Source organism: Delphinus delphis, chromosome 3 (assembly GCF_949987515.2).
Source record: "Delphinus delphis chromosome 3, mDelDel1.2, whole genome shotgun sequence".
NCBI lineage: Eukaryota > Metazoa > Chordata > Mammalia > Artiodactyla > Delphinidae > Delphinus > Delphinus delphis.
The window spans coordinates 3,854,783-3,881,660 of record NC_082685.1 but is presented as its reverse complement, the minus strand read 5'-3'; the positions used below and the strand labels follow the sequence as shown (position 1 = coordinate 3,881,660).

The window sequence follows — 26,878 nt, the reverse complement described above, 5'->3', positions numbered from 1 at the left end:
CGGCCCCCTCTCCGGGGATCCTGAGTGGCAACCCAAGACCACAGGCTGGGCCCCCAGGACTCGGAAGGCAGAGGCGGTGGGGAGGGGGCCCGAGGGACCAGGGACTCACCTCTCTGGCCCTCTGTTTTCCCGTCTGTGAAATGGGCGTGAGAGTTCCCACCTCATATGGCAGAGGCAGGATTAAATGAGTTATCCTCACTTGACAGATGAGGAAACTGAGGCTCAGCGAGCACTTCCCCACGACTGAGCCAGCCCCTCCACTCGGGTTCTCGCCATGGTTCAGGACACAGGCAGGCTGGCGCTTAGTGACCTCCGACGTCCATGACCCCCTGGGGCAGCAGCCAGGGAGGGGGCCGTGCCATGCTCCAGACCACGGGCGCCGGCCCAGCCTAGCACTGGGCTGATGTCTCCTCCCCTCCTGAGTGGGGGTCCCTGCGATGTCACAACTCCCCCTCCCTGTCTTTGCAGATGCAGAGCAAAGTGGCAGTCCCCGGGCGGGGATGGGCTCCGACCAGGAGGACAGCAAGCCCATCACACTGGGTGAGTCTGGAGGTGGCGGGGTGGAGGGCACGGGCCCATCCCCATCTTTTCTTTAGGAATCGTTTCCGGAGCGCCCCCTGTGGGTTCTGTGTGGTCCTGCGTGAGCACCTGAGTCACTCCTCCCAGCCATGCTGTGGAGTAGGTGCTGCAGTTGTCCCATTTTGCAGAGGCAGGGACTGAGGTCTGGAGACGAATATGGGCCTTCCCAGGGGCATCCAGGGAGCTGGGGTTGGAACCCCCGACCCTGAGCTCCGGCGTCTGGGCTCTGAGGTGCTCCCCCCATGGGAGAGGCCCTGGTGGGCCCTGCAGTCTCATGGGACATTGAGTGGATGAGTAGGACAACTCAGTTCTGTGTTGCGGGTGTGGGAGCAGAGCCAGAAGGACAGAGAGGATTTGGAAGCTTCAGAGTCCCTGCTTCTACTCTGGCTCCCTGACTACTCCCTCCCACAGTCTGTCCTCCTGAAGTGGTCAGAGGGTACCCGTGAGCACCTGAGTCAGGCCCCGCCCATCCTCTGCCCACAGCCCTCCAGGGTCCCACCTCCCGGGGGTAAAAGCCCAAGTCCTCCTGCCTTCCCCTCCTCCCCTCCTCCCTCTCCCCGCCTCGCTCACTCTGTTCCAGACACACAAGCCTCCTCGCTGTTCCTCCAGCACACCAGGCACCACCTGCCCCAGAGCCTCTGCACGTGCTGTGCCTGCGATCTGGACAGCTAACTACTTTCTCTTGCTCCAGATCCCCCAGGTCTCAGCTCAAATGCCTCCCTCTCAGAAAGATCTTCCCTGAGCCCCTCAGCTCAAGCAGCCTCAGTCACTCTCAATCTCAGCCCTCTGTTTTATTTCCTTTCGAGGAAGTTAGTGATCGCGTATGTATTTGCTTAGTTGCTTAGTGATTGCAAATGTGTTTGCTTCTCACCTAGTGGAACATCACCTCCTCAAGGGCAGAGGTGTTTGTTTTGATCACTGCTGTGTCCTCAGTACCTAGAACAGGACCTGGTACACACTAGGTGCTCAAAAACCATTTCTAGAAAGCAAAAAAGGAGAGAAGGAAGGATGAAGCAGAGGGAAAAAGAGAAACCAGAGGGATTGTATATTAGGGGCAAGGAAGGAGGAGAGGTGAAAAGGGAGAAAGGAAGAAACAGCCAGTGGGTGAGGGCATCCCCGTTGGAAGGTCCGTCACAGGCATGCACAGGGAGGCTGGATGGTTCCAGGAGGTTCACAGGCCCCCAGGCCACACCTCACTGGCCATCTGTGACCCGAGTCCTCCTTGACCTCCTGTGATCCCCAGGCGCCTCCCTCCAAGCCAGATGTTCAAGGCAGGCGGCGGGGGCCATGGCGCTTGGCCTGGTCCCGTGGGGAGCTCCAGCGTCTGGTAGAGGAAATCACTTCCTCCCCGCCCGCCAGGGAGTCCCCTGGAGATGGAGCTGGGCGAGCACTGCACAAACAGGAAACCCCGGTGGGGGTGGGGCGGAGGGGCGTGCTGACAGCAGTCGGCCAGCTGGGTCAGCAGGAAGTGGCCACGGCCACTTCCCCCTGGACACTGGGAGCCACCGCCCTGTCCTCCTCGGGATGTTGTGGTCCTGAGCCTCCCATCATGGGCCTGGGCAGGTAGTAATTGCTCAATGAATGGTGGACACAAAGCTCATAAGCAGGGGGCTTGCGTGGCAGACAGCTGAGGAGCTGGGCACCGCTGTGAGCTCCCTGCGGCCACTGCTGCCCCCTGGGGGCCTGGACAAGAACTGCTCCCACCCCCCTCCCCCAAAGCCGAGAGCTGCCGTTCTGTGGGTCCCACCTCCACTCTGACCACTCTCTCTGGCTCCTTCAACTCCAGCCCTGTTGGCCTCCGATTTGCCAAGTGCATCCCACCCCCAGGCCCTTTGCACAAGCCACTCCCGCTGCCAGGAACATCGTAACCCACAGGGAGGTGGCAAACGTCAAGTTTAATATCATCCTCGTCGGGGCAGCCAGTTCTCGCCAGGCAGTTTCCCTGTGCCAGGTGCTGTCTGGGCACTACCCAGATTTTCACCCACGTGTTCGCCTTATCCACCCCTACCTTGAGATCTTGGTTGAATGTCACCCTCCCAGGGAAGCCTTCTCTGAGCCCTTCGTGTAAAATAGGTCCCCTCCCCAGCAGGCTCTCCCGACCTTGACTGCCTCACCACTGCCTGACACATCTCACATTTAACTGAATCGTCTTTAATAACTTTCTTTTTAAATTGCGGTACAACACACATAAAATGTAGAATTTTAACCCTATTAAAATGTACCGTTCAGTGACATTAAGTACATTCACAGAGCTGTGCACCCATCACCTCTGTCTAGTTCCAGAACATTCTCATCAACCCACAAAGCAACCCCATCTCCATTAGTCACTCCCCCTCCCCGAGTGACCGGGAACCCACTCTCTCAGTGGATTTGCCTGTTCTGGACGTTTCCCATCAATGGAATCACACAGTGTGTCCTTCTGTGTCTGGCTTCTCTCACTTCCCTCGTGTTCTCAGGGTCCATCCACATTGTAGCGAGTGTCAGGGCTTCACCTCTTTTCACGGCTGAGTGACGTTCCCGTGTGTGGAGGGACCACATTTTGTGTATCCATCATGGTTGATGGACATTTGGGTTGTCTCCAGTTTCAGCTACTGTAAATCATGCTGCTGTGAACATTCATGTCCAAGTGTTTTTGACTTCCTGCTTTTATGTGGCGTCCTTCGCCCACCCTGGGCTGTGAGTCCAAGAGGGCAGCTGCTCCTGTACGTCTTGTTCCCCACTGTGTCCCCAGTGCCCAGCTCGGGGCGGACACTGGAGGTGCCTGGTAATGGGTCCTGCCTGTGAGGGTCTCCGGGTGTGACAGGCCTGCTCCCAGCTGTCTTGGGTGGGCCAGTGCTCCCGCCCTCTCGAGGCCAGCCTCAGTTTCCAAATCCATGAAGTGGGTCTAAACAACCCCAGCCCAGAGAGGAGGGTCCCTCTTCCTTTGACATTAGGCGGGAATGGGTCTGGGCACACTGGGGATTTAACTGCTGCCTGTGGACCCTCCATTCACCCCATGGTTCTGAGCCCCTGCCGTTTGCCAGGCTCTGGTCCGGGCACTGGGGACACCACAGAGCTCACAGCCTGGAAGCAGAAGGCTAAGAGACTGCAGCATTGCATGGGGTGATGAGTGAGGCAAAGGAAGCAACCTGGTCCCTCCTAGGTAGTAGCATTCATAGCTCACAACCACCCGAGATGACAGGGTGTATGGTCCCCACTTTTGAGATCAGGGAGCATCAAAGCTCAGGGAGGTAAAGTGACTTATCCAAGATCACACGCCGATTGGGCAGCTGAGATGTGAACCCAGGTCTGGCCTCCACTTGTGTGCGCAGCCTGCCATAGCACGGGGGCTCCCGAGGAGGGCTGGGAGGCGGTGTGAAGGCCCAGGCTGGAGAAGGGGAGGCTGGCTGAGGCTGCCGTGAGAAGGACTGAGCAGAGACTCAGGAAAGGAGATCCGCTCCAGCTGTGTTAGGGCAGAGGAGTCCCCGTAGGCTTGGAGGGGCTGAGCTGGCCATCCTCCTGCCGCAGGGCTGTGGTGGTTGGGGAGGGGGGTAGACAGGGTGACTGGCCAGGCTGGGTCCAGCCCCCGGAGTCTGGGCAGCCTGGAGGTGTCAAGGCGGGGAACAGACCCAGCTCAGCTGGCCGCCTGCTGACCCCCATCCTTCCTCTCTTTTCCAGACACCACCGACTTCCAGGAGAGCTTCGTCACCTCCGGTGTGTTCAGCGTCACTGAGCTCATCCAAGTGTCCCGGAGTAAGTGTCCCCGCCCACCCTGTGCTGGGACCCGAGGTGGGGGGGTGGGCTCACACAGGGGAGGACTGTTGGAAAGGAGAAGTGGCTTCGGGATGGGGGCTCTAAGAGGGAAAGGGACTCGGGGAAGGAGGAGGAAGTAGCCCATCACCCTGCCCCCGTCCCCCACATCCTCTCCAGCCACCCTTGTCACCAAGCCTAAGTCTCTAGGAAGGGCGGTATCCAGGCCTTTCCCAGAGTCTAAGGTCAGGGTGACATGCTCTTCCCCAGAGAAGACTCCAGATGCTGGGTGGAAGGGCTAAAGAACCTTCTGCCCCAGTATCCCCCATTCCTGGGACCTCCCTCACCCCCCCCCAGGAGACCCCAGAGCCCCCCCCCCCCCCGCAACCTATTTCACCTCTTGTCCTCTTGCCTTACCTATGGACCTGCTGGGGACCTACCCCCATCCCCAGACACCCCCATTTGAATCCTACCCCAGGGACCTCTGGGCACTATCCTGCCTTAACCTTAACCCTTGCCCTCCCCATCCAGATCAGCAGAGCCTGGCCTCTGAGAGTTCTGGGAAGCTTGGCCTCCAGCTTTGTCTATGCTTCTGCCTCACAGTGTGACCTTGGCCTCTCTCAACGGCCTTGTTCTTCTAACCCATCGTATAAGGCCAGTTTCAGCCAAATTAGGAATCAGGCCAATCTGGGAAGCGGTTCCTTTTCGTTCTGCCAGCCCCAAGATGGCTCTCCCCACCCCTCCAGGGCAAAGTGCAGCCCTGGACCTTGTTCCTCCCTCATCCTCCTCTCTGTCGCCCTCCACAGCACCTGTGGTGACTGGAACAGGACCCAACTTCTCCCTGGGGGAGCTGCAGGGACACCTGGCATATGACCTAAATCCAGCCAGCACCGGCATGAGAAGAACGCTACCCAGCACATCCTCCAGCGGGTATGTCCCCGGGGCCCCACCTCTGGGCACCTCACGCCCCCCCCCCCACCTCCATCTGGCCCCAGCTGGTTCATTCCTCTCCCTGTTTTCACGTTCTACCTGGGAAACTCTTACTCATCTTTCAAAACCCAGCCCCCAAGTGACTCTTTCCCCAGCCCTGACATCCCACGCTGGGCTCCCACAGCCTCGAGTCCTACAGGCCTAGCCCCTGCGACTCCATGAGAACACAGACATCGGTTCTTGCTGAGATATGCTGTGTGATCGTGAGCCGGTCACATTCTGTTTGCCTCGGTTTCCTCACCTGCTAAGTGGAACCATAATCCTACCAGGTTGTTCTGAGGATTACAGTAGGTCAAGCGATCAGCCAGGCTTTCAGGGCTTTAGTCTCCACTCTGCTAGCTTGCTAGCTTGGCCCTTTGCTGAGTCCCTCCCTGCCCCTGGCCCCAGGTGTCCCACCCAAGTGATGGGCAGGTTAAAGCGGATGTCATCTGAGAAGCAGCCGAAAGTCCGCGACTCGCGTGACGTCTCGCGATAGCACCCTCCTCGCCCTGCCCCCTAAGAGCCGGAAGTAGCAAAGCCCGCCGGGCCCGTCTCCGTGGTAACCGGTCTGCTGGCTTCTTTCCTCGCCCCTTAGGAGCAAGCGGCACAAATCGGGCTCGATGGAGGAAGACGTGGACACGAGCCCCGGCGGCGATTACTACACCTCGCCCAGCTCTCCCACGAGTAGCAGCCGCAACTGGACGGAGGACATGGAAGGAGGTGGGGCTGGCGGCGGGGGCTGACCGACCTTCCGGTCTGGGTTACCGCGACAGTGACTACGTGTTCCGGCAGGCACTGCGCGGGCACCCCGGGGCGGAGAGTCGGCCTGGAGCCGCGGGGCCTCCTGGGAATTGTAGTCTCGCGGGCTGCGCGCGGTTGGAAGTAAAGTCCGGGTTCGCGTTCCCGGAGCTCTTCGGTTCCGCTCTGGCCGGGGAGGATGGAGATTATCCCTTGCCCGACTTTCCTGCCCTCCGCCTGTTAACGGCCCATCTCTGTGGGGTTCCTGCTATACAGAATTGACTCAGTAGCGATTGCTTCATCCTCGGGTCTGCCGTAGACGCTCAACTACAGCGTCCTGATACGTGGGTTACCTTTCCACTGGGGTCCTCCCTGTAGTCCTTTTTTTTTTTTTTTTTTTTTGCAAGATTCCCATCTCCATGGGATCTTGCTCTCTGTGAGTCCAGTTCCATAGGAGCCCCGCCTCTTTTCTTATAGCATCCTTTTCCTGGTAGATTTTCTTGTTGCTCTTCTGTCTTCATAGGGTCCTCTCCAGAGTGTCTGTTTCATGGGGCTCCTGTTCTGTAGGGTCAGCAGTTCCGTAGAAGCTTTTTTCTGTTGAGTGCTGGCTCCTCCTGATTCTTTGTTTACTTACCGTCTCCCTAAGGGCATTCTCCAAAGATTTCCCTTCTTTGGAGTTTCCATCTCCATCACAAGGTTCTCATCTAAAGAATCCCTTTCTGGGAAGTCCCTGGTGGTCCAGTGGTTAGGACTCGGTGCTTTCACCACTGCTGTGGCCCGGATTCAATCCCTGGTAGGGGAACTAAGATCACGCAAGACGCGCCGCGCGGCCAAAAAAAAAAAATCCCTTTCACCTTAAGATTCTGCTCTTCAGTGGGCCAGCGTTGCACTTAAAGGAAATGGTTTGCAGAGGAGCCTGTGGGGAGGATGCCCCTGGCATTCCTCAGATTCTCAGCGGGGTCTGTGCCCCCCAGCTTTAGAAGCATGTCTCTACCCGGTCCCTTATCCCTTAACAAGGGTTCACCCCACCGTATAGCCTAGTGGTTATGAACGTGGACACTCGAGTCCCCCAGCCCTTGCAGCTTCCTGGTGACCCCACCTCTCTGCGCCTCGGCTGCTTCATCTGTAAAATGGGGGTGTTAATACCTGCAGTACCCACCCCATAGGTTTATTGTGGGGATTAAGTGAATTAATGCATTTGATGTCCCTAAAACAGGCCTGGCATATAATAGGTACCCAGTATACCTTAGGATTTGTTTTCTTCTCTCCCCCTCCTCCTCTTTCCCTCTTCCCTCTAGAGTCTGATTTCTTATAAAGATCTGTCTATACAAAGTGCCATACCTATAGGATTCTTGAAAAGCAACATAACATTACAATTAAGAGGGCAGGTTCACTATAACAGAAAAGAATCTGATATATATATATATATATATATATATGTACACACACACATATATATATACTTATATATATGGAACTGAAACATTTTGCTGTATACCTGAATTATTGTAAATCAACTCTTCTTCAATAAAAGAAAGAAAGAGAGAGAGAGAGAGAGAGAAAGAGGGCAGGTTCAGGCATCAGAGAGACCAGGGTTCAAATCCCGGCTCTGTCTTTGGCTGTGTGGTGTGTGGGCTGTGTAACCTTGGGCAGGTGACTTAACATCTCTGAGCCTCGGTTGCCTCATCTTCAAAGTGGGAGTGATGAAAACCATCATTCTTTTGGAGAGTTGGAAGGAGGACACGATAGAATGTGACTTAAGCAACCACCTGGCACATAAGTGACCAGGAAACAGGAGAGTTTCTTTGGTGTTCATGTCTTTATAAAATTCCCATCTCTTGGAATCGGTCTCTAACACAGCTGGTTGTGACATTTGAGGTCCCAAGCCTCCTCCCTCTTCCTCATTGTGGGTTCCCAGGTATTTAATGCTGGGAGGACCTCTCTATTTATTAGGCTTTAACTTTTTTTTTTTTTTTTTTTTTTTTTTTTTTTTTTTGCGGTACGCGGGCCTCTCACTGTCGTGGCCTCTCCCGTTGCGGAGCACAGGCTGCAGACGCGCAGGCTCAGCGGCCGTGGCTCACGGGCCCAGCCGCTCCGCGGCGTGTGGGATCCTCCCAGACCGGGGCACGAACCCATGTCTCCTGCATTGGCAGGCGGACTCCCAACCACTGCGCCACCAGGGAAGCCCTAGGCTTTAATTTATGGGTCAGAGTGTCTCTACGGTTCTGTCTCTGTGGGTTCCCTATCTTTCTAAAGTTTGTCTCTATAAAGACCTGTATTCAGTAAGCTTTAAGTCTGATTGTAGATAACAGAAAATACAAAAGGAAGTGCATTTCTCTCACAAATAAATGTCCAGCCATCAGCTACCCTGGGCAAGTGTGATGTGAGGGACTCAGTCTCCTGCCTTATGTGCCACTGAATGTGGTTTTCATTCCTACCTCATGGTCCAAGATAACTGCTGGAGCTCCAGCCATCATGTCTGCTTTCCAGCCAGCAGGAAAGAAGGGTCAAGTCTGGGCATGTCCTCTCCCTTTAAGAATAATTTTCAGAAGATGCACTTACCCCTTCTGCTTATCTCTGGGCCCCTGAGTTAGTCCTAAGGCCATACTCTGCTGCAAAGGATGCTGGGAAATGTAATCTTATTTGGGTCAATTATGTGCCCATCTCACATCAAGGGTTCTGTTACTAAGGAAGAAGGATAAAGCAGATATTGGGAGACAGTTAACTTCTGCCCTATCATTTACTGATTGGGAACTCAAAAGCACCTCTCACTAACACTGTGATTGAAGAGGTTGTCTACATATAAAATGAATACTACTTGGAGCTGAAAGACAGCCTGTGCTGATGTAGCCACAGCAGCCCTGAGAGGAAAAATTATAGCTTTAATTGGAAAAAGAGAAAGGCTGGAAATAAAGAACCCAGCATTCAATTCAGGATGCTCAAAAAAGAAAAACAAAATTTTAAAAGGAAGGAAATGCTAGAGAGAGTCACTGGGGCTTGATCCAACCTTCCTACACTGAGAATAAAGTGGCCATGATGGGGGAGGACAAAGAGGAAGCCTGTACCAGCTTCTGGTGTGTGATGGGGAAATCACAGAGCTGGAAGGGAATGCCAGAGGGGGTCAGTCCTCCTATAGCTCCCATTGGTTGCCTCAGGTGATGGCAGACTCACTCCCTCCTGTGGGAGTCTCAGTACAAACCTCTAGTGTGTGCCTGCCCCTGCCTTCCGGGTGCTCACAGGCTCGTAGGGAGATATGAATTCTATCTTTTCCTCCCTCTCTTCTCCCTCCCTCTTCTTCCCCTTCCTGCCCATCCTTCTCCTCCTTTTTCTCCTCTTCCTGGTTTCCTCCGGCTTCCTGTCTAGACAGTCCCCAATTAGCTGTTCATTAAGGGGGTTAAGCTGATTAGAGTACTCTCTCCCTTCCTCCGCTGTGGCCACCACGGACAGCGCCCAGCTAACCCCCCCCCCCCCCCCAGCCCCAGCCTTCTCACTCCGGTGCCCTGGAGGGGCAGAGGCCTGGGGGAAATCTTGCCAGCCCCGCCCAGGCAAGACCCCTGCAGCCACATCTCTCAGACCCCATACACCAGCTTCCAGCCCTTTGCCACTTCCGTGCCCGGGCCAGGAGCACCAGGAGTGCCCTTTATCCTCCTGGCCACATCCTCCCAAGGCCTTCCCTGATTACCCAGCCAAGCGGGGCAGAAAGGGGGTCCCAGAGTGCTTTGCTCTTGCTGCTTCTGTGGCCCTCCCCCAGGGGACATGGGCCTCCCACAGGCAGTTATTATATGGAGTGAAGCAGGGAACTCCAACCTCTCTCCTCTCCCCCCATCTCTTTCTGAACTTGAAGGGCAGGAGGGGTTGGCAGAGCGCGGCCTGAGGAGTTAGAGTTGCCTTTGAATCCCAGCTCCACCACTTCTTGGCTCCCCAGGACCTCCCAGAGGGTCAGTTCTGCCCCCAGAAGACACTGGGCGGTGTCCGGGACGTCTCCGGCCATCATGACTGGGGGGCTCCTGGCATCCAGTGGGTGGGACCAGGGATGCTGCTCCACACCCCACAGCGCCCAGGATGGGCCCGCTGAGGATGACCGGTGTCAGCAGTGCTGGGGGTAGTGGGGGAGGCCATCCCACGTGTTAAGTGCCCAGTGAGTGGTGGCCAATCCCAGCAGAACTGCACTCCGTCCACCCACCTGTACACTCGCACACTCTCTGCCCACCCTGTGTTCCGGGCCCTGGAGACCCAGTGGTTGCCTGCAGTGGGCCCCCCAGGGGAGCTGGCATTGCAGGGGGACAGGCTAGTTTGTCAAGCAGACGGGTGGGTGCTCAGATGGGGGATGTACAGGCCCACCTGTTGGATGAAGCGTATGTGCTTGAACGGGGAACAGACAGGCACGTGTGACAGGCAAGTGGAAAGATACTTGGGGCTGGGCACCTACAGGCACGTGCGTCCGTTAAGGTTTGTGTCTTCGACGGGGGACGTAGGGGTGCCTGACGCTTACGTGGAGATATGTATGTTAAGTAATCAGAAAGATGGCCACTCGGATCGGGGAGGTCAAGGGCACGCCTGTTAAATGGAGAGACGCGTGCTTTGATGGGGCATGTATGGGCACTGTGTTAACCAACATCGGTTGCTCACGTGGGGCCGTTCCCAGCATGTTTGTTCAGATGCAGGAACGCAGGCAGGAGAGTGACTCTTTCTTGCAGCGCCAGGCGCCCCCCGCCCCCCTCCTGGACCCTGGCTCCCAAAGGCCCCATCTCAGGAAGCTCTAGAAGGGCCTACGGAGGTGCAGCTGGGGGCAGGGTCCACGCCAGGCTATTTCCATCCAGGACAGGCTGTTCTAGGAAATCCTAAGTGAGCGTCTGACAGCCGTAACCTCATTCCCCCTGCAGCCCTGAGCCAGCCGGGAGCCCAACACAAACACACACACACACACACACACACACATACACACACGCGCGCGCGCGCGTGCATGCACGCACGCATGCACGCACACACAGCAGGGCCAGCCTCCTCCCTGCCGGCTGCCCTGGATGCCACCAGCTCCTCCCGTCCCTGGGAAAGCCCGGGCCTGCACCCAAGGCCCCGCTCGGCCGCCAGGTCCCTCTGGGCCGCCAACTGCATCCCAGGACGCGCTCCCCCGCCCCGCTCACACACTGATGCGCACCCAGAGCCGACCAGGGCAGCAGCGTCTGTAACAGCAAAAGCAGATGGTGGCCTGAGTGCCCATCGGGGGGCTGGTTCCCAGAGCTGGCTCACCCCTGGCCGTGCCATCGCAGAGAATGAAAGCACCCCACATGGAAATGCCACAGTGGGGGGGGGGAATGCAGCAGCATCTCTGGTGGGACAGCCCTGGGGACCCACGCAGATGCTCACTCACAGAACCATCAACCCGAGACCCCAGAAACAGTGGTAGCGGGCCTCGGAGGAGGGCAGGGGTCCTAACTGGGGCGGCTCTGCCCCAGGGGACACTGAGCCATGTCTGGGGACATCTATGGTTGTCATGACTGGGGGTGCTCCTGGCGTCGCGTGGGTGGAGCCAGGGAGGCTGCACCACGCCCCACAGCGCCGAGGACGACCCGCAGAGAATGACCCCGGCCCTGATGTGCGCAGCCTGAGGGCCACCTTTTGCGGGGTGGCAGGCAGTGTGTCCCTAGAGACTGTCATACTGGGTGAAGTAAGTCAGAGAAAGACAAGTATCCCATGATATCGCTTATGTGTGGCATCTAAAAAAAAAAATGGTACGAACGAACTTATTTACAAAACAGAAGTAGAGTCTCAGATGTAGGAAAGAATCCTATGGTTGCCAGGGGGCAAGGGAGAGGGAGGGATAAATTGGGAGATTGCGATTGACATATACACACTACTCTGTATAAAATACCTGGCTAAGGGCTTCCCTGGTGGTACGGTGGTTGAGAGTCCGCCTGCCGATGCAGGGGACACGGGTTCGAGCCCCGGTCCGGGAAGATCCCACATGCCGCGGAGTGGCTGGGCCCGTGAGCCATGGCCGCTGAGCCTGCGCGTCCGGAGCCTGTGCTCCGCAACGGGAGAGGCCGCGGCAGTGAGAGGCCCGCGTACCGCAAAAAAAAAAAACCTGGCTGATAGGGACCTGCCGTGTGTAGCACAGGGAACTCCGCTTAGTACTCTGTGGTGACCTATGTGGGAAAGGAATCTTAAAAAGAGGGGATATATGTATGTGTGTAACTGATTCACTTTGCTGTACACCTGAAGCTAACACAGCATTGTCAATCAACTAGACGCCAATAAAAACTATTTAAAAAAAAAAAAACAACCCTCACCATGTGTGAATCCACTGTGGGCCTCATTGGGTGCGTTTCACTGTAAAATGGATTTTAAAACAATTCCTAAACATGTCTGTCTCCAGATCCCCACTTACCCCAGAGCCCAGTTCCAGAGAAGGGGCCAGGCCAAGGACTCTGCCTTTTTTTCAGACACGTCGTCATCCTTTGCTGTCACTAGAAAAAGCCTCTGCAGAGGGGGGTGGGAGTGGGGGGTGGGATGCAGGGAGGCAGGCGGGGGGCATTCGTGGTTCTTCAGGGCGGACGTGTGCCCCGCATCTCTGGGGTCCGTCTTCCATGTCGTGACAAGGCTCCTCCTTAGCCAGCATCCATTCTGTGCCACGGCCTCCACGGAGGCTGGATGTGCCCATTTTACACCTTTTATTCATTGAGGCCGAGCTGGAGACCTTCTGGGTTCCCCAGGGCCACCGGGGTAGATAGTGAGACCCCCGTCTGCAGAGGAATGGCAGCAAGTAATTCCAGTGCGTGGGTGTGTGCCAGGCCCTGATCTAACGGCTTTACATGTTGTATTGCATTTAATACTCACGATGACCCTACAGGGAAGGTTCTGTCCCCCGGGTAAGGATTGGTGGGGGGGCACAAGTACAGAGCCACTTGGGCTTTGGGGCTTTGGACCAATCCTCTGCCCACCCTGCGGCCTTCTCCAGGGCTCTGGTGTCCCTGGGGGGCAGGGGGCAGCCCTGAGCCGACTTATGTCTGGAAGGAGAGAAGGTGGGGGCCGGACTCTGTCGTCCAGGGGCCCGTGTGGCATCAGACTCCTCCTCCCGTGGGCCGTGTGACCCTGGGCGGCCCCCTTCCCAGCTCTCAGCCTTGGTTTGCCCCTCCTTACAATGGGCTCCCAGCCCCTCGTCCATGGGTTGCTGGGAGAAGGGGAGGCAGGGGCTCTGCGGGGAGGTGCAGGGGTCCTGGGAGTGGAATAACCCTGCCTGCCGGCCCTTGACCCTCTGGCCCTCCCCGCAGGCATCTCATCCCCGGTGAAGAAAACAGAGATGGACAAGTCCCCTTTCAACAGTCCGTCTCCCCAGGACTCGCCCCGCCTCTCCAGCTTCACCCAGCACCACCGGCCCGTCATCGCCGTGCACAGTGGTGAGCACTGCGGGCCCCGGGCGGGGAGGGGCGGCTGAGCCCTCTAACCAGGCCACTTATGGCCGGGGAAGTCCCACCGGCCATCTGACCACGAGTCCTATTGCTGTAGCCTCCCACCCGTGCAGGAAAGCCTGCAGCTGCCATGGTAGAGAGCACCTGGGCCTGACTCTTTTGGGGCCTCAGTTTCCCCTTCTGTACATGGAGGTGCAGCCCGGGACTCACCCCTCAACCTGCTCCCCATGTGTCATACTCAAGCGGCCCACCGACGGACCCGGGGGCAGAATGGCCGCAACAGGAGGCAGACACCCAGAAGGACACACACAGGCCACACAGGGGTACGGGAGCTCTCAGCCACACAGACAGGAAGTACCACGCTCACAGCGTGGGGTGTGAGCTGAGCCCGTCACCCGTCCACTGGGCTCATAAACGTCCCCCTCCCAGGGCTGTCCATAGGACCGAATGAATTAAATCAGAATGAGTTAAATAAGAGCTTGAATGTCACCTGTTGCCCCTTGGTTGTGATAATGATGATTTAGTTCCATACAAGGGCAAATACACATACAGGGCAGAGGCAAACATCAAAATAGCACAACAGTTTAGACTAGGAGCCGGCCAAGCAGGCCCCCCCAATTGCCACTGTTCTTGTAAATAAAGTTTTATTGGCGGAGGGCCACACCCATCTGTTTACATGTCATCTGTGGTGGCTTTCAGGCAACGACGGCAGAGTTGAGTAGCTGCCTCAGAGACCCTATGGCCTGGAAAGCCGAAAGTAGTTACTGTCTGGCCAGGGGCTAGAGAGAGAGGAAGGGGGAGTGACCACTAGTGGACACAGGGCTTCTTTTGGGGGCAGTGAACTGGTTCTGGAATTACGAAGTGAATATACTAAAAGTCACTGACTTGTTTAGAAAAAGAAAAAAAACAAGCAAATACCACACTGGACTATTACTCAGCCATGAAAAGGGGTGAAGCACGGACACTCGCTACAACGTGGATGGACGTTGAGACCACAATGCTCAGTGAGAGAAGCCAGACACAGAGGACCCACAGTGTGTGATTCCACTGATGGGAAATCCGCAGACAGAGAGTGGCTTCCTGGTTGTCAGGGGCTGGGCGTGGTGCTAATGGGGACGGGGTTTCCTTTCAGGGGGATGAGAATGTTCTAAAAGAGATTGTAGTGATGGTCATACAGCTCTGTGAATGTGCTAAAAAAACACAGTGAATTGTACACTTTAGAAGCGTGGACTTTATAGTGTGCAAAAATTAGAAAAATATATTGACCCACCAGCCATTTATGGAAAGAGTTAACCAAGCCCCGGGTCAGGGTGTGGCCAGTCAGGCTGGGCTCGAACCCTGGGTCTGCCACCTGCTTGCTCTGTGGCTGGGGCAGAGGACATTCCCTCTGAGAGCCATGGTCATCCTCTGTCTTTTTTTTTTAATTTTTATTCAGTAGTCAGGACTTCCTCTGACCACAGCCGGGAAATGTTCTCTCTGATTTTTTTAAAATTAATTAATTAATTAACTTATTTATTTTGGGCTGTGTTGGGTCTTCATTTCTGTGCGAGGGCTTTCTCTAGTTGTGGCAAGTGGGGGCCACTCTTCATCGCAGTGCGCGGGCCTCTCACTGTCGCGGCCTCTCTTATTGTGGAGCAAAGGCTCCAGACGCGCAGGCTCAGTAGTCGTGGCTCACGGGCTTAGTTGCTCCGCGGCATGTGGGATCCTCCCAGACCAAGGTTCGAACCCGTGTCCCCTGCATTAGCAGGCAGATTCTCAACCACTGCGCCACCAGGGAAGCCCCCATCCTCTGTCTTAAAAAAAGACGTGATGGGAATTCCCTGGCGGTCCAGTGGTTAGGACTCAGCGGTTTCACTGCCGAGGGCTCAGGTTCAATCCCTGGTAGGGGAACTAAGATCCTGCAAGCCAAAAATAAATAAATTTAAAAAAATAAAAATAAATAAAAGTGCTCCAAGGGGTGATGCTAGAACTCTGTGGGGTCACAGTAGGTTCATCGAATCCGGGCGTGTAAATGACAGCAGGGCCTGGTCGTGGCAGATGCCACTGGGCCGCCACATATTCGTATTATTAAAGGTGCCGCAGCGTGGGCGTGACGCACACCCACAAACACAGTCACTCTGAGACAGGGCGGCCTGGCGGGAGCCCCTGGTGACCACTGCCCCCCTCCTCTCCACAGGGATCGCCCGGAGCCCTCACCCGTCCTCGGCCCTGCACTTCCCCACCACGTCCATCTTGCCCCAGACGGCCTCCACCTACTTCCCGCACACGGCCATCCGCTACCCACCTCACCTCAACCCCCAGGACCCGCTCAAAGATCTCGTGTCGCTGGCCTGCGATCCGGCCAGTCAGCAGCCTGGACCGGTGAGTTTGGGGGGCACGACCTCCCTGGGGCCCTGGCGCGAGTGTCAGGCAGCCCTTCCTCCGCCAGGGCAGCTTCTGTTTTACAAACGGCGGGGTCCACAGCCCCTGGAGCCAGACCGGGTGGGAATGCAGGCTTTTGCAGATGTCTGAGCAGACGGTATTCTAGGAAGCCCCCAAATCAAACACGGTTACGGCTGAGCTCAGGCCGCCTGTGGCCAGACTTCCACCAAAGCTTTTGGTGTCCAGAGCCTTTCAGATCTGGGAACCGCGGGCGAGGTGGTGGATGAATGAATGCGTACGCGCGGCAAATGCGGGGAGATGCGTCTAGGCCGCCCATGAGGTCCAGCGATGCTGTTTAGGAGGCGTGGAAGCAAAGCCAGTGGGTACACAGCAGCCTGAGGAGGCAGGGAAGGCATGGCGATCCCAGGATGCTGGAGGCCTGCGGGGTCAGGCGAGCACCGGGCACCCACCAAACTCGTCCCGGCCGTGCCCACCAGGCCGGTCCACAGCCCCGGGGTGGACGGCAGCCCGAGGCGGAGGGGCGCCCGCCGCCTTAACCACCTGTCTCTCTGTTCCCCCCAGTTAAGTGGAAGTGGCCAGCTCAAAATGTCCAGTCACTGCATTTCCGCTCAGATGCTGGCACCCCCGCCCCCCGGGCTGCCGCGGCTGGCGCTCCCCCCCGCCACCAAACCCACCTCCGAGGGAGGAAGCTCGTCGCCGACCTCGCCCTGTAAGCACCCGGGAAGGCGTCCCCGAGGGGCCCCTCCCCTCCCCGGCCCTGCCTCTGGGGTCGGGGTCTCAGGCCCAGCCCGGTGGGTACCGGCGAGTTTGGTGGGTCCCCAGATGGAGGCCTGGGGCCCACGTGGTCAGGTCCACACAGGGCCAAGGCAGCCTGAGGGGATGGCCAGGGGCAAGTCTGGGGTCCGCCCCCATTGGCCGAGCGGCCTGGGGCCCCCGTGTCCCCCCTCTGGGCCTCTAAACCCTCTTCCGTGCAACAAGCAGCTGGCAGTGGGTGAAGATCTCAAAGTGGAGGTGGGAGGGCCCGACCCGGCCCCCAGAAGCCTTTTGTCTGAGGAAAGTGAGAATCTGTTGTGGTGATGGTGGCTTTAAAATCAGGACGTCTCACATAGAAATTCCAGAGTTCCGGATTCTCCGGGGAAACTGGCCCCAGTGGGCCCTGTTCCTGCTGGTAACCTGGGCTGGGCCACATCTTTAGACAGGACACACCCTGCCTGCCCACCTGACCCCAGGAGGCCCTGGGTTGGCTGCCTCGCCTTCTATAACTTTCTGCTCTCTGGATGTGGGTCCAGGTGGTAGCCTGGTGGGAGACCCTGGCTTGGTCTCCTAACCTTCTAGAACTTTCCACCCTCTGGATGTGGCTCCAGATTACGGCTCACCAGCCCCCAGGGCACCTCCCCCTCCCCCGCCACCCCCAACCCCAGTCCAGGGCTGCTCCAGGCTGGGAAGAGGTTCCTAGAATTCCCATCCTGGGGTCTATCTACCCCATCAGTGGTGGCTCTGCCCCCAGCCTCTCCCTAAATCCCCTTCCTCTTTGGGCGTCTCTCCCTCGCTCCCCAGATGAGATTCCTCACCCCACCCAAGCAGGAGGGGCCAGCCCTCCCATCTGGGCCCCATCGGCCCCCCTCCCCGCATGCAGCACCCCAGTATTTCTTCCCCAGCATCCACTGCCTGCCGAGACCCGGGGCAGCCTCACGTGCAGACGGGCTTTCTCCAAACACCATGATGGAGCACAGGGCACTGGGTTGCAATCCTGCCCCTGCATCTCGCTCCCTGTGTAACCTTAGGCAAACGTCCTCCCCTCTCTGAGCCTCAGTTTTCTCAGCCGCAAAATGGGAGAGTCACCAGAGGGTGGTGGCGAGTGAGTCAGTGCAATAGATCAGGGAGAACATTTAGCGGGAGGCCGGGTGCAGAGGACAGAGTCGGCATGCGGCGCTGGTCTTCACCTACTCTCCCTGCTTTCTCATCTGTGAAATGGGCATAATGTTCACGTCTGCCGCGTTGAGGCTGCCGAGGGTTAAAATGGGATAGTGCCCAGTGCCTGGCTTACAGTGACGCTTAATAGACGAGGGAGAAACATGGATTTCTTCTCCTTCCTCTGCACCGGCTTCTGAACTGCAGGTGCAGCCTGCTTCCCAGCCCCCACCCCCAAATCCCCCAAGCCTCACCACCTCCCACTTACCTGCGCTCTGGTGGAGACCACATGGGGACCCTCCCGCCACCCCCATCCCCTCCCCAGCCTGGGTTGCGAATCATTTACTCACCGGCAAAACATAGTGCGATTAAAATATAATCATATATATATATATATATATATATATGTGCACACACGCAGCCTTCCCCATGCCCTCTCCAGGAGGGAAATTAATAAATAAAACGCCCTCAATAATTCATGGCCCCCCACGCGGCGGGATGCAGGCCGCAGGAGCAGGATGGACCAGGCAGTGGAACACTGAATAATTCACAGGCGGTTTCTGGATTATGAAACTTTCGTCCTGCACCTACCCTCTCAGCAGACACCTGCCCGCGTGACCCCGGGGGCCCGAGACCGTGGGCTTTTCGGGGTGCCTGGACCATCGGGGGAGGGCGGCAAGCTCGGAGGCACCGGCTGCTGGGTATGAAGGCCCGGCTGTGTGACCCTGGGCAGCGGCCACCCTCTCTGGTGCTCCCGCGTCGCCCCCGCGCTAACGGGCTTTCGGTCTCTCTCCTCCCCGCAGCCTACTCTACGCCCGGCACGTCCCCTGCAAACCGTTCCTTTGTGGGATTAGGACCAAGGGATCCAACGGGCATTTATCAGGCACAGGTAGGGGCCAAGAGGCCGGCTGGTGGGGGGGTGGGAGGGGCAGGGCAGAGGGGCCGGCCTGGGCGCGCAGGGAGAGGCCGGCCTGCTGGGTCCCGTGCCGCCCCCGCCAGCCGCACCCCTGGCACGCTGGCCAGCCTCCCAGCCCCTTCCAGGGCCTCGAGCCCACGCCCGGGGACGTGGTATGGCCCCAAATCCTGCCAGGGGACACTCCTGGCAGAGCTGCTGTGGGGCTGGGATTTTCACCGCCCTGGCCCCATTTGTACCTATGGGAAGACTGAGGCTCGCAGAGGCAAGGGGATTTGCCCAGGATCACACAGCGCGTCAGCCCAGGCTTTCAACCCCCCAGCCTGCATCCCCTCCCACGCCGGCCGGAGGGAGGGACCACAGGAGAGGGAGGGTAGGGGGTGCCAGAGGACCCCAGGACACCAGGGGCAGGTGGGAGACTGAGGCAGCCCATGGCAGGGGGCGGGGCCTCCTGGTAGGACACGCAAGCCCCCACCCCTGGCTCCAGCCTGCAAAGTGGGAGTGGGGCGGCAGAGGCGGGGTTAGCATCACTGCAGCTGAGTGTGCACCAGGGTGGGGGGCGTGAGGCTGGCTGAGGACGAGACGAGGAGGCTCAGAGAGGAGGAGTGAGTTGTCTGAGGCTGCACAGCAGTGCAGGGCAGAGCCTTGATGGGTCTGGAACTGAGACTCATGGCTCCCAGCTTCTCTCGGGGTGGGAGGTGGCCTCAGCCCCTGCCCACGTGTCCCCGACACCCGCCTTTGGGCCAGGGTCCACATCTGTGTTGCGTGCAAGCCGGGAGTGTGTTGGCAGGGGGTGTTCAAGGGTGGTGGCTGGACCCCAGAGCCGTGTTCCCTGGTGCGTGTTGGGGAGGGGGTCACGGGACATAAAACAGCCAGAGGGCGTCGCCAGCTGCCCCAGGCCCAGTGAGGCCCAGACACACAGAGAAACCTCTTCAGGGCTGCCCAGCATCTCCAAATCCCCAGAGCCATAGAGTATGGGGCTTTGTGGGGTCCCCAGGGGTCAGGTTCGGATCCTCAAGCCACTTTGGGAGGGTCCCCTGCAGTGGAGTTCATGGGGAGGCGTGGGGAGGCGGTGGAGACGAGGATGAGACCAGAATCAGCCATGCTGACCATCCAGCACAGCCTGGACCCCTGGCGACCATCTGAGGCTGGCCAGGTTGCTGCTGGCAGCTCAGGGGGACAGAGTGGGTGGGCAGGACCTGGCTATCCCCCTCCCTCCCTGCCCAGACTTTAGCTGGGGGTGCTGGGGTCAGGGCACCAGGGCTAACTGCGGGGAGCTCTGAACCTGTCTCTTCTGGCCTTGGGCACCTCCTGGGAGTCTTTGAAGGGTCTGGAGCATTAGGGGACCAATTTTACCCAGAAAGGGCACTGAAAGGCCAAGACCACCCCACACACCCCTCGCACACCCAAACTGTAAGCGTCCTGCTTTACAGAGCCCCAGCCAGGATCCAGACAGAGGGGGTCACTTGGTCAGTGTTACCCACCGAGCTGGGGTGGCCCCAGGATTCCCCGCCTTGAGTTTTGGGTTCTGTCCCGGCCTAGACACCCCTGCCCCCCGGTGCTCAGGGAGCCAGGCGTTGCCTCTCCCACCCCCACTTGACAGCCCTCCCCGCTGGAGGCTGGGAATGTCCTAATTGCTGCAGAAAGCAAAGCTAATAAAAGTGACAGGGAGGGGGCCCTGGCCCCTTAACCCTTCCCCAGCCTCCCCCCCACCCCATTGTCAACCCCTGCATGGGGGGACGGGGGACCACCCGGAGCCAATGGCCTGCAAGGGGAGGGAAACCAAGGTGCCAGGAGGGGGGTGCCTTTGGTCACCACCCCCCTTGGCCAGCAGGCCCCGCTGGGGACCCAGAGAGAGTGGGTCTGGGGCTGTGGAGGAACCTGGGGGTCGGGGGGGGCGCATCCAGGGCCCTGCCTGGTTGGGGAGGGGTGAGAGCCTGGTGTCAGGTAGAGTAGGGTGTCCAGGCAGGGGCATCAGCACTGCCAAGGGCTGGAAATGATGGGGAAACAGCCTGAATGTGGAAGACCTCAAATGTGGGCTTTGGCCTGGGGGCCGAAGGGAGCCACTGAAGGGATGAGAGGGAGGGAGGAGCACAGCCAGGGCTGGGAGTTGGAAAGAACTTCGTGGGGCTGGTGGGGGAGGGTGGCACGGAAGGTGACAGACGGATGAGAGACCCCAAGGCTTATGGAAAAGGCGAGGCCCCCCATCTGGGTCTGGTGGAGGACCCCGCCAGCACCACGCAGGCAGGACCACGGGTCCCTGGACTAAGGGCACCCAAGTCCCCCGGTGGGTTCAGCCCCCCACCCCCGGCAGACCCTAGAAGGAGGGAAGGGTGGGAGGAAGGGGCCGTGAGACCCGCTCCCCGCTCTTGGAGCCCCTTTGCAAAGGGCTCGGAGCCCAGAGGCCTCTCCTTTCTGGCCCAGTCAGCACTTCCTCCGCCTTCGTTATTCCTGGCCGGTTGGCTTTCCTCTGCCCCCACCCCCGGCCCCTGCTCCGAAGCCTGCAGCGGCTTCTCTCCCCGCACCACCTGCCCTTCCATCTCCTGCCCTCCCCACAGTCAGTGCCTTGCCCCCGATCAATAGCCTCTCCCCTCAATCAGCGCCCCTCCCCCAATCGATGTCGGTTGATCTCTCCCTGATCGATTGCCCACCTTCTTCATCCCCTCCACCCCCGTCTCTCACCATCAGTCCCCCCAGTCCTGAGCCATCCATCACTTTGGCCCCCAGAGTGGGGCTCTTGTGGACTCTGACATCCCCGCCCCCTCCGCTGTGTGAAGGGGTCCACCCGGCCGAGCATTTTACACCAGAAGCTCTTTGCCCATCACGCCCATTCAGCAGATGAGCAAACCGAGGGCCAGAGGAATTTAAGCCACGTGCCCAAAGCCACACTGGTGGCTCCAGCCAGGCCAGGGGGATGCCAGAAGAGCCCAGAACTCACTACTGGCACCGCGTGGCCTCTGTCTCCCCCTCAGCTGACGGGGGACGATGTTGAGTTGAGGGTGCCCCCCCCACTGCTATGGGCAGAGAGCCTAGGCGGGGAGGAGGCAGGGAGGAAGGGCCTAGGGGAGGCCAGCCACCACCAGGGAGGGTCACGCCCAGAATCTGTCTGGTTGCCAACGGAAACCAGACATGAGGTAATGGCCAAGATGAACTTGAACTTGGCTGGAGGTGGGGGGCTGGGAGCCATGGCGCCAGTTCGATGGGATGGCCCAGCGGCTGCGGGGTGGCCTGGTTGGAGGGGGTGCGATTGATGTACAGCAGGGGGCGGAGGAGCAGTGCTGCTGTGACCCCAGCGGGGTGGGGATGGGGGTTACCTACCCCCAGGCCCGCCCCACACAGGCAAATAGGATGCATTTCCAGGGGAAGGGTCTGTACAGTGGCTTCCCTGTGGAGACCCAGGCCAGAGCTGTCCGTGCAGACCTGGCCACCTGACCCAGAGCCTCAGTCTCCCCCTCTGGAAAGTAGGAGTCATGACCCCCTCAAAGGCCAGGCTAAGGGGTCAGCCCCAGGCAGGGGGACAGGCGAGGACTGAGGCCTCTCAGGCCTGAGTTCGAATTCTGGCTTCTCCCCTCCCACGCTGGTGGGCTTGGGCAAGTTACCTTACCCCTCTGAGCCCCGGTTTTCTTCACTGCAAAACGGGGTCGGGGGGCAGTAGTCCCTCTTTCATGGGGGTTCTGGGGGAACCGTTAAATGGGAAAATGTCACCCTCTGCGGGCAAGGTGGGCAGATCCCCTCCCCTATTTTATACTCAGGGCAATGAGGTGCGGGGGTGAGGTTGCCGGATTTAGCAAACAAAACCACAGAATGCTCGGGTAGATTTCAATTCCAGATAAAGGATTGAAAAGAAATGATAAATTTTTTTTAGCCTCAGTATATCCCAAAAGTTGCATGAGATGGACTTGTATTAACAGGTTTATCCGTAGTTTATCTAGAATCCAGACATCACTGTACATCCTGAGGTTTATCTAGCAGCTCTGCTTAGGGGCAGAGTCACTTGCCCAGGGTCACCCAGCCGGTTATGCCAGGTCTGGGATAGGGGAGACAGAGGTCCCAGGTCCCAGGGGGTAGGGGGGCCTCAGTGGGTATGGGCAGTGGCTGGCGGAGCCTGACCCCCCATCTCTCTCCTTCTCTCTCTTTCTCTTTCTCTGTGTCCCCCTCGGGCCACCCAGTCCTGGTATCTGGGATAAGAAAGATTTCTTCCCACGCCCTGCTCCTTCGTCCCGGGAATTGCGGGGAGCCACACAGCCGGCCCCCGGCCCACGTTTTCGGTGGCAAGCTAGAGCAAGCAAGAACACCCCGCTGACTCCCAGCCCGGCCGAAAGACAAAACACACAGACACATAACACACAGGAGGAAAAGAAAAAAGAAAAAAAAAAAGGAGAAAAAAAAAAAAGACAAACGGGAAAAAAAACAAAAACAAAAGAAAACCACACATAAAAATAAACCCACCCAACCAAGAAGATAAAAGGTAAAGATGGCAACGCTTCGGACTCTCGGGATGCCGCGGCCGGACGGACCGGACTGGAGGGCCAGGCCCCACTGCCCCTGGGAGCGGGCGCTCGGGGCGTCCTAAGTTATTCATCTCCTCTCGCTGCTGCTCTGGGAGGGCCGGCTGCCCCCACCTCCGCCCTGGACCAGGTGAGCGCAGCCTGGTGCCCGTGCCCAGCCGACGGGGCAGGACACCCAGCGAGGCCGCCTCTCCCGCGCGCCCCCATCGCCACTGCCACCGGGACAGTGTTTGCCAAGTGGGGAGGCAGCCCCCGGGGGGCCGGCGAGGACCCCGGCGGCAGGCAGCAGAGGCCACCGCGGAGGCTGGGGTGGGCAGGGGTGCGACAGGGGCAGAAGAGGGTTGCGGGGAGACCCCGGGCATCGCCGGGGGACAAGGACGCATGGCCAATACTCTCTCAGGAGTGCCCCGCGGTTGTGGACGTCTCCGCCCCCCCCAGAGCGCGCCGGGGACTCGGTCTTTGGTGAAGCCCTGTGCGCGCCGGCCCGGTTTGGGAGACATCTCTATGCAAATGACCCCCAGCCCGCCCCCCCCCCCCCAGGCATAGGAGGCCACCCTAGCGCACCCCAGTCCCCGGGGGAGGGCCCCGCGTTGCACACACTGTAAGAAATGCACTTTCCGAGGAGGGGGCTGGGGGCGGTGGAGCGGAGGGGCCCGGGGCTGCTCTGGACTCTCCATCCACCCAAGCCCTGAACGGGGAGGACCCCACCACCCCGCTTAGCCCATGGAGGTGTGGGAGGTGAGAGCGAGTGGTTTAAGTGCCTGATTCCCACCGCCCGCCCCCCCCCTTTGTCCAGCTGGGAAGCGAGTGGCCGTGGGCATCCTCCAACCTCCTCCCCCGTAACCCGGCCCCTCCAGTTGCTGACCCCTCATTGCTATGCCCCCCTCAGAGCTAGAGCGATGGGAACCCGCCCAGTGGGCCCAAGGGGCAGAGCTGGGCATCCCCCCAGCGTCCTGCCGTGCTGGGGCACGGGGGTGGGATCTGGGGAAGGCGGTGTGCCCCCCGCCAACGCCTCCTCTGCCAGTGCCTTACATCCTGGAGCGACACCCCCTCCCTGGTGCCTCCCGGCCCAAAGGGGGACCACGGTTTGCACTTTCATCCCCCCACCCCCCGCCGAAGTGGGGCACAGCCGGGAGGTGCATCGCAGCTGGGCCGCCAGAAGGAGAGAAGGCCAGGCTGGGTGCAGTCCACATGTGCCTGGACAGGGCAGGGGGCTCTGGCTGGGGGCAGGGAGGGTCAGCGCCTCGGGGCTTCCTGCAGCCTTGTAGGGGGCCTCCCATCTGCTAAACATTTTCCGTTGAGCCGCTCCAAAAACACTAAATCTGGGGCCACCGGGTGTCCCCTCACCCCAGCTGCCCGGCCCCATCCATGCCTCCACCCTGGGATGGCCATCTTGGGTGGGGAGCCTGGGAGGGGGTGTTAGGTGTTCTAGGGTCACCAGGCCCAAACACAAGGACCCCTCCCGGCCCATCCGTCTGAGCCCCAACTGGCCTCCTCCATGCCTGGCGCTGGGGAATCCTGACCTCCATCCCCGGGCCCAGGCCTAAGCCATGGCCCTGGGCAGGCCTCCGCTTCACCTGCTCCCAGCCTGGCCCTCCCCTCCCTCTCCCGGTGAAACCCCGGTGCCCCGGGCCCGGCCAGCCTCCCCCCACCTCCCCAGACACCAGACTTTCCTCCTCCCAAACCAGCCCAAGGGGCTTGGCGAACCCACTCGATCATAAAGAGAAACGACCCCTCCCCCGCAGACCCTTCCCCACCAGCCGCACTCCCGCTGTCCGGAGGGGTTCAAGAACCCTTGGTCCGTCCCTCTGTCCCCAGGGCCCCTCCACCGGGTGGCTGTTGGGGACCAAAGCGTGGGCCGCTCTCCAGGAGAGCAGGGGGTTGTGCAGTTGGGGTATCCGGAAGCTTCTCAGCCGGGAACCTTAGGGTGCGGGTAGGTGGGGGAGGGGAGGGGGCACCTGGCAGCCCCCAGCTACCTAACTTTGCATGGTGCTTAGTCGAGGATTCCTGTGACCTGGCTCCTGACGTCAGCTCGCGGCGGCTGAAACTGCATGGCGAATGATACTGGCTCTATCTCCCTCCCCCAGCCCTCCCCCAGCCCTCCCCCCCCACCTCCTCCTCTTTAAAAGAAAAAAAAAAGATACAAAAAAAAAAAACCTTAAAAAAAAATTCCATGTTTCCTAATTTGCACGAAATTTTCTACCACATGATGTGCCTTGCCTTCCAAAAATAAGTATTACCTTTAAACAATATCAGCGCACACAGATAGCTGCATGCACTGCTCGTGTAGTTAAAAAAAAAAAAAGACAAAGCAATGACATGAAATAAAAAGTAAAAATTGAAAAGGGATGTATTTCTATTTGTAAAAAAAAAAAATTAAGAATTAAAAAAAAAATCACATTGCTAAAAAAAAAAAATCACATGCTTAAAAATCAGCGATCCACGGAACAATCGCCCCACGGTTTGCCCTCCCCCCAGCCCACCCTTGGCCGCGTCTCCATGTCTCCTGCTGCATTGGGGGGTGCCCCCTGGTGCTCTGCGACGCCCCCCAGCCCCACCCTCGGTCTCCAGAGGGGTTGTTTCCGAATCCCCTGCCCACAGAGGCTGGCGGACAGATCTCAGGGGTGTCCCCTGACACCGGGCAAGGGCTTCTCCCCTCACTGGGCCACAGGGCAGCCCCCCAGACGCCACGCATGCACCCGCGACCCATGCGGTCCGCCCGTGGGGCGGCCGCCCTGCCGACAGCCAGACTGCCCCCGTCCCACCTCTCCCGCAGGCTGGCGTCCCCCTGGCTCAGGGTCAAATCGCTGTCCCGCCCCCAGCCCCTTCTCCCCCTGTGCAGCCCCCCCGCCTTCTTGCCAAAGGACCCACCTCACCCCATCCCTGGAGACTGGCCTTGGGTGGCAGGAAGGACCCTCCTGCTCTCCCACCCAGTTCTACTACGTCTTCCAGCTGTAACTGTGGAGGGGGGTCTGGTGTGAAACAAAAAGACAAAAACCGAACCCAATATATGCAATATTTGTCTGTCTGTACTTGTAGGTCTAGTTCAGCCATCGGAGGCCCGGCCGGGGGTCCAGGGGTCAGGGGCACAGCGTCCCAGGCCCTGGCAGGGGTGGGCAGGGGGCTGGCCGTGCTGTTGTCTTCTCGGTTTTATTTTCTCGTATTTTCCTTCCTTCCTTTCTCTCTCTCTTTCTCTCTTTTCCCCCAATTTCCTTTGCCTTTCACTCAACCAAAGCTGAGACAGTAGCAGTTAGTGGGGTGTCCAGGCAGGAGGACCAAAGGGCCGGGTCCTCCAACCTTGCCACCTCTGGCTGGCCATCCCCGGGCCCCTCAGACATCTCCTCTGGGGATCCACCAGGCAGACGGTCCCCATTCATTCCCCGGCCACCACCTCAGACTTCAGAATTGTCTCCAGAGCCGGTTGGGACCTTGCAGACAGGCCCGGGCTTTCATCCACCACCATACGCTCATGTCATGTTTTCTTTCGAAAAGTCACCTCAGCAAGCCCCAGGGGCCAGAGCGAGAGCCCAGACCGAGGCCTCAGCTGGGCCTTGACATTGCCCTTGAGAACTGCCCTTTGGCCTGAGAGCCCAAGGCCATGCTTGTCAGTTTCCATGGGGGCTGATTTCTGGTTTTCATTCCTTGCCCGCCCCAGGGAAGTGGGAGCAGCCAGTGGCACGGGGAGTGGGTGGCCCGTCCCTGCAGGACCCCTCCCCCAAGGGCTTCACCGGGACCACCTT

General features: G+C 58.9%; 1 protein-coding gene across 8 annotated transcripts in view; it reads left to right on the top strand.

Moving 5' to 3' along the window:
• The window catches only part of NFIC (nuclear factor I C), an 82,190-nt gene that overhangs the window by 42,425 nt on the left and 12,887 nt on the right, over positions 1–26,878 (top strand). For 2 of the 8 annotated variants that reach the window (XM_060007409.1, XM_060007408.1), the window contains exons 3-11: positions 469–540; positions 4,237–4,311; positions 5,115–5,238; positions 5,873–5,997; positions 13,287–13,412; positions 15,601–15,785; positions 16,368–16,515; positions 18,521–18,606; positions 22,800–24,290. In XM_060007409.1, coding sequence (XP_059863392.1) covers positions 469–540; positions 4,237–4,311; positions 5,115–5,238; positions 5,873–5,997; positions 13,287–13,412; positions 15,601–15,785; positions 16,368–16,515; positions 18,521–18,606; positions 22,800–22,817 — 959 coding nt within the window. In that variant the 3' untranslated portion in view covers positions 22,818–24,290. Of the gene's footprint in view, positions 1–468; positions 541–4,236; positions 4,312–5,114; positions 5,239–5,872; positions 5,998–13,286; positions 13,413–15,600; positions 15,786–16,367; positions 16,516–18,520; positions 18,607–22,799; positions 24,291–26,878 lie in introns of those variants that run through there. The other 6 variants (XM_060007411.1, XM_060007415.1, XM_060007412.2 and 3 more) reach the window with 6 other exon arrangements.